Source organism: Bombus terrestris, chromosome 10 (genome assembly GCF_910591885.1).
Source record: "Bombus terrestris chromosome 10, iyBomTerr1.2, whole genome shotgun sequence".
Classification (NCBI taxonomy): Eukaryota; Metazoa; Arthropoda; class Insecta; order Hymenoptera; family Apidae; genus Bombus; species Bombus terrestris.
The window spans coordinates 9,827,223-9,834,750 of record NC_063278.1 but is presented as its reverse complement, the minus strand read 5'-3'; the positions used below and the strand labels follow the sequence as shown (position 1 = coordinate 9,834,750).

Sequence of the window (7,528 nt, the reverse complement as noted above, 5' to 3'; positions counted from 1 at the left end):
CTGTAACAGACACGAGAACCAAGTTTATGCTCCGCGTTCTCCAGACGATCGGACTGTGCGGAGGAATTCTACTTTTTGTTAGAAGCCCGGACTACGGTACCACGCGACCACTGAAGAAACAGACAGACTAACTACGAGTGCCCGCCAAGTGGAAAGAACACGTTACGCTGTAATCGAAATGCCACGGCGAATACACCATCGCAACCCACGCAAGCTACAACGTCCTTTGTTCGATTTCTAATCGAGTTGTTAATGTTAATAAAGCAGCGCGAGACCCACGTGCTCCGTTTGACCGATCAAAGATGGACACCAAGTCCTAGGTCCACCTCCTTCACCATCGCGAGAAGACGCGTTTCAACAGCAGGGAGGCTCTAGCCAAAGGGATGGTTAGATGGCGTTATCGTAAACATAGATGCGGCATTAGACAGATTTCATCCGTATTTTGTTAAACCATGGCCAATTCGAATCGATGAAGAGAGAGACTTGCAGAGGGCAGAAAGGGTATATATGAAAGTAGATTAGGCGAGGATACATTGGACTGTTAGGGGAAAGAGGCTCCTCTATCTCACAGCTCACCAGCACTCTCGCGTCCAGCTCAACCGTTCTCATTCTTCGGTTGGCCTTTGGCGGCAACGAGGCCGATGTTTCGATCGATTTTACTCGACGAATTCACGAGGAAAACTGCGAAACGAGCAAACGTACGCGATCGCGTCTGTCCGCTAGGAACCGAGACACGGGAAGACAAGGAGACAAAAAGAAAGGGTTAAGCGGAGAAACCAGATGGATTAAAGAAAACGCTAAAAGAAAGAAGAAAATCATACGAAGGTGATATCGGGTTAGTGAAGAGAGAAATCGTGATCGAACGAATGGAAAAGAAAAGAAAAGAAAAATGGTAAATGGAAAAAACGGATGACGGCGAATGAATAAAGGTGATGACGACATTATGATTGCGATAGTATCGTAACGTTACATATATATATATATGTATGTATATATATGTATATATATATATATATACATATTCATGTATACGCATATATATATATGCATATATAAGTATTAATATAAATGGTGATGAACGATGAAGAGATGAGACGATGGTAGCGGCGGTGGCGGTGGTGATAGCAACAGTAAGAACCGGTGAATGGGTCAGTGTGGTGGACGCCCTCTGGGAGTCTGGGAGGCAGAGAGAAATGCTCGCCTTGGTGTGTGCGGACGTGCTGATTCAGGATCGCCTTCTGACGGAAGTGTTTTCCGCACTCCGGACATTGGTATGGCTTCTCACCCGAGTGGATGCGCAGATGCTGGTTGAGGATCGCACGCTGCCGGAACGTACGCTCGCAGTACACGCAAGCATACGGCTTCTCGTTCGCGTGTATGCGCAGGTGCTGCGTTAGATGCGATTGTTGCCTGAACCGCTTCCCGCATTCTGGACACCCGTATGGCCGACTGTCCGTATGGATCCGCTCGTGTTGAAGCAGCGTCGACTTCTGCTTAAAATCTTTCCCGCACGTCAGACACTTGAACAAACGTAGATCGCTGTTCGCCCCTTTCCCGGACTTGCCGCTCTGTTGCACGATATCCGGCAACCCAGTCGCCATGTTCGGCGCCCCGGGACTTGCGTATTGGTGAGCATCCAAACTGGGTCCGCCGTCACCTTGGCCGAGGGACGTCAGCATGACGCCTGGTTGCTTGAGATAGTGTAACGCGGAGAAGCCACCGGGGGTCAGCATGTGCGGGGGTACCGACGGCGAGGGATGCGGCCTGGCATCTTTGAAATAATGCTGTGGATATTGCTGCAACTCTCCAGCGCCGGGGAAGCAATCGCTGCGATCCACCTCGTGAGGCGTTAGTTGCTGTTGAGGCGAGTGATCCTGCTGTTGCGTCTGCTGTTGTTGTTGTTGCTGCTGTTGCTGCTGAACTTGCTGTTGTTGCTGCTGCTGCTGCTGCTGAACTTGCTGTTGCGTCTGTTGTTGTTGTTGTTGTTGTTGCTGCTGCTGCTGTTGTTGTTGCTGCTGAGAGGTGGCTTGATTCGATTGTATATCGTCGTCAGGTGGGGTTAAGGCTTGAGGCTCAGGCGGTGCCGAGGGGTACGGTGAGGGCACGGGAGAGGCCAACGAAGGCGGGGGACCGCTTTCTCCCTCGACAGGAGGACCACAGGCCTGCTGTGGACTGCCGGACGAGGAGGAGCCCTGCTGTTGCTGTTGTTGCTGTTGCTGCGGGTACAGTCCCCCGTCCTGGAGAGATCCCGGCCCGGGGCCCCATTGCCCCTGGGGTCTCTCCATGTTGTCCTTGTATAATACGTAGGGCGCGCCAGTATCTGGAATCAGACAAGTCGAACGAACCTTTATCGATGCGTGCTCGTGAAAAGTAACAAGCGTCCGTTTTACTTTTGTCGTTGTGCTCTCTAACGGGAGTTCGTTCCGTGGGGATTGTTAATTAAACGTTTTTTGGTTCCTTGATTGTAACAGTTGATCGTAAAATACCTCTAATATTATTAGAACAAAGAGATTAGCAAGATTCTTTCGTTTAATTACCAAGCAGTAAAGGGAGAGACGCTCGACGTACGTAAAAGGTGTACGCGTAATCCTATTAATTTCTCAACGTTAACGACCCGGTATATTAGATCAGTAACGGAAGCGTGGCCATATTCTTAACACGCGCCATGGCTGGTTACTAGCAACGAATGTGTGGTATTCGATTCGTCACGCTCGTAAAATTTCAACCCGAGACGATCGCTTTATATGTAGTACGCGGCAAAGTGGAAACACCCTCCCTCTGCCTCTAATTAAGAATCATTCGGACGTTTCGCGCGCGGCCAGGTCGATTTGTCCGCGAAGAAACTGCCTGGTTCACGAGCAACCCTGCTTTATCGCGTCGCATTTAATCAGTCCACGATCTGTACGCAGTTAAACTCGCGTTTCTTCGCCGCGTGTTCGGCAAACAACTTTTAGAGAGAGCAAAGCGAAACATTGTATCAGAGATCGACGGTGTGTGCACACTTTCTAGCACGTCGAATCGACCACGTTCCTGGTCACGCATGGTCAGATACGTCCGGTTCGAGCTTCGCAAGTTCAACGGCTGTTATGCAGGTCGGATGCACGCGGGGATACACGTCCGCGCGAATGATTTATGAAGTGTTCCACTGTATCTGCGATGTCGAATCTCCCTACCCTTCTGTGCGCGCAAAAAACTCTGCCGTCTCCGCTGTACGTATCTCTCTCCGTCGTTTCTTCGCGCCAACGACAGTATTCCATCCTTCTCGCCTCGTGGGCGTCGCTAGTTTTCGAATACACCGGAAAAAGAGCGAGTGTATCGATGGTTTACGCGGAATACGAGAAATGACAAACGAACTGTATGGAAATAGAAAAGATCTGGATCTATCGTTCGAACGAACGAAGCTGTTTAGTGAAAAGTAGATAAACGAAAGAAAACTAGTAGATCAGCTCTTACCATTCTATAGCGTCATATACGTGTGATTGACTACGATTCCCAGAGATACACGCTATAGCAAACGATTAACTTGGATAGAGTTAATCTAAGGTTAGCTTAGAATTTGCCTGCTCTGTCTACTTATTCTCTCTAATTCTACCAACTTTACTTCTGCTCGATCAACCTATACATGCCGTTCTACTATCTTTCTTAAGAAATTTCAAAGTACATGAACTACCAAAGTAATTTCGAATTCAAGTCCAATCATCTCTCGATCAAAACTAAGTTTCTATCCCTTCTCGGCAGGGAAAAAAATAAAGTAGCGATCGTTGAGGGGACAAGAGGGGTAAGGGCTCCGTCCGTGGAAGGAAGAGCGAGGCAGAGGTTATAATCGTGGCCCCGTAAATGGCATCGCGGCGGGCGACACGCGTCCGCTGCAATCGCGGCTATCACGTACAGTCGCATTACGAGAAGGAAAACAACGGTTCCGCGGCACATCTCGCGATTATGGAATTCGCATTATGCAACGTTACACAAAGTGTGTGTCCGTTTTATCGGATTAATTACCTCGCTCTTTATTCCATTCTTTCGTTTATCCGCGCGGCCGTGCTAACGCCGCCCGCTTCTACCATACGCGGATGCTACTCGCGCGCCTCTTTCAGCCCGTCTTTTGTTTTTGCGTCGGGGATGACGCATCGACGGATTATCTTCGCTGCTCGGGTCCGTTTATTAATATCGAGCCACGCTTTCTTGCGTACACGGCCTCTCTCCTCTTTCTCCCTCTCCCTTTCTCCACTCACGTTTATTCGTGTCTTTTCTTTTCCTTCACTTTTTTTTTCTTCGTCGCTTTTTTTCGTCGTTCCCCTGTCCGCCCCTGGTCCCACGCGATCAAAAGGAAAGACACACGTATCGCCGTAGCACCAGTGGCTTTTGTTGCTCGTTCCCGGACGATACGTTTCAGCGGCGGTGACAAGTGTTATTGAACCTCCCAGCGGAAAAAGATACGACGTCGCGCGGACAGCCAGACCGCGAGCGCTAATTGTTGCAATAACGTCGCGGGAAACGAACTGCCGGCGTATTACAAGAATTTTCAACGAGCCTCACTGCGAATGTCTGAGATTTTAGGAAAGATGAATTCGAACGTGAAACTTGGGTGAACCGTTTGAAATGGCACCCGATAGAATTTGATATGGAAAGACGTTGGAAAGATTCTTATCGACAGGCCACACTACACTCTTCTACACTCTGCAAGCTTTATTCGATATTCAATTTCGAAATCGTGGAAGTATCGGATATTGAAGAATTATCGAATGAAAATATTTTACACGGGACACGTACGTATCTAAAGGTAACGAGAATTATATTTTACGAACGTTAAAGGGTATCATCGTCGATCCATGACGACTTGGCCATTAACGTGGAATCGCGGCCGATTCCACGGATCCAGCGATTAATCCAAATTGTACGTGCAACCATCCTCTCTCTGTCTTTCCGTCTCTATCTGGAAACGATGCCTTTTTCCCTGGGCGCAAATGAAAGGAACGAGTTTGCCGCTGTTCATCACGCTCGATTGTTATATATGTCTTCTGATACGGCTGCTTGGCAGCTGATGTACGCTCGCGATCACGGAATCTGCTGCTCGAGGATCGATCTGATTTATGTTTGAACGCCGAGGAATGCCTCGAAAGCTGGAAAACGTTGCCACGTTCGAACGATTTTTTGGCAAGGAAATTTTAATTTCGATGCATTCTCTCAGTCATGTCAATGCGAAGAATCGTTTTAATTCGGCATAGAAAAATGAAGCGTTACGAAACGTTCGTTAAATTCGATCAGGCTTTTAGATTTAATGGATCATTCGTCAAGTAACATTATATATATAAACGAACGAGCCTGGTTTTCCATACCTCGCACCTTTTTAATCATGTTTTCGATCCCGTAAAACGCAACGGCGATTTAATCCATCCCCTCTATCCTATCAAATATTCACCTCAAACGGTGCGCCATTTTCGCACGGATTTACCTCGTAAACATATGTATACAAAGTCCTCCGCTCTGTTACGTAGTCTCCATTTAGTCTCGCTCGAGTTTCTTTCACGAACGAGAAACGAAAGAGAAGAAAAGCAGCGAAAAGAGAGAAAAGACGAAAAGAAAAAGAACAATTGTCGTAAACGCGATCATTGATTCGTACCGATGAAGTTGGAGCTGCAATGGGACGACTTGAAAGATTGGCGAGGCAAGAAACGATGCACAGCAACGATTCATTTTTTTCCCTTCCACCCCTTTTCCATCTTTTTTTCGCTTCCTTATCGCGCGACGTCAGGATTGATCGCCTGCATCTACATAACATTATCGCTTATTTATTCCGCCGGCTGTTACTGAAACGGTCTCCCGTATCATTAATTACGTTAATGAGTTTGCACGAATATACACACGAGTAGATACACGTGTGTGCATGCATATATATAAATATACCTATGTATTTACACCGGTGTCTTGTAATCAATAAACAAGTCGCGCGATTTGCATTGAGGAGACGCGAGTCGGAAATAGGAATCGCGAGGACGCAAAACGAAAGATTTGTGACTCTTCTCCCTCCTTTTTCATTCTTCCTTCGGGTGCGACTTTCGAAACGACTCCTCCGATTACTATACACGTGTGGAATTCCGTTTTTTTTAAGTTTGAATTTGGCAGACGAACAATCCTGTTAAAGAAGAACAAATTTGACATAAATTATCTACGTTCAATGTCAAGAATGTGACTAGTAAAAATATCAGAACCTTCTTCTTGCTTCGTCATGAATAATTCGTCATGAGAATGTTCCTTGTATTTATGATACTTTTATAGAGTTTCAGGCTTACAATCTATAAGAGATTTTGCTGCCAATGTAAATTTAATACCTCCTGATGATTAAACGAATTTTCTATTTCAGCCAGATAATTTTTTATTTCATAAACGACTGTAAAATATATTACAGAACAAGAAAAATGTAACGACTCCAAGAACTAACAAATAATTTCGTGAATTAATTTGTATGACTCAGGAACGATCGAGTTGATTGATCGTTGGGAAAATGTGCAGAATGGTATGGAAATTATATCAATTAGATATACATATTAATGTTTCGAAGAAATTGTTTACATGCATAATATATCGACAACGCGTCGACACTTTTGGCTATCGAGAAATGACGTACCGCGCGTGTTTTTAGACGCGATAAAACTCTCAGATAACGGACAACAAAGTCGACGAAGAAGAAGAAGGAAACTATCCGGTGAAAATGTCTATCGAAACAATAAACTGACAACGCCGATAAATCCGCTGATTTTCTGTTCGAATCGAATATCTCTACTAGCGTTAATCCGATCTTAATGCTCGTCTTTTAAGGTAAACGGTATATACGTGGATTTATCAGAATATTCGTCTTCGATAACCATGACTTTGAATTCTTTATCGGAATCCACGTTTGCATAATTCATTTCATACGTCGTGATATCTCATGCGATTCCAGGAAACTACGAGAGACTCGTAAGAGTGGATAATCGCATTGAAAAATCTTATATGCTCTCGCGTGTGCCATAATAGAAATATTATTAGAAAATTCCAAATGGCTTTATACTAAACTTCTTCCGCGTCGTTTCATAAACTATCAAACATTTCCAAAGAAATTCTCTAACATAGGATAATTATTTTAAAGAATCCTATATACCGCATTTGCATATATTATGAAAATCAAAAGAGGATAATATATCGGTAGAAAATTAACGATACAGTATTTGTACAGTAGCCGGATTTTATATTATATTTCCTCGGCATCGGATGTTTCGCAAGAGGCGTTTCTCGATCTGCAGCCAGTTCTCATTAGCAACATCCATTCGAGCGATACTTCATTGAGCGGAACGGTCTCTCGTCTAACGGGAAACAGGTTGCTCGGCATTTTTCCCGAATTTTCAGATAAGCCGTAAGCAAGATAGTGGCGGTGAGTTGGAGCACGACGACATTGGCGGCGAACGGGGCCGTACAATTTTAAACGAGGCGCCTTCCGCCACGCAGTTGCCGCGGTCGCCTTGCCGAAGGTTGATATACAGATTTCGCGGTG

At 45.6% G+C, this 7,528-nt stretch overlaps 1 protein-coding gene across 3 annotated transcripts in view; it reads right to left on the bottom strand.

Moving 5' to 3' along the window:
- The window catches only part of LOC100645014 (zinc finger protein 768), a 54,555-nt gene that overhangs the window by 28,083 nt on the left and 18,944 nt on the right, over window positions 1-7,528 (bottom strand). For 2 of the 3 annotated variants that reach the window (XM_012312433.3, XM_048409774.1), the window contains exon 2: window positions 1,202-2,320. In XM_012312433.3, the coding sequence (XP_012167823.2) occupies window positions 1,202-2,320 (1,119 nt within the window). The remainder of the gene's footprint in view (window positions 1-1,201; window positions 2,321-7,528) is intronic. The other variant, XM_012312436.3, reaches the window with a different exon arrangement.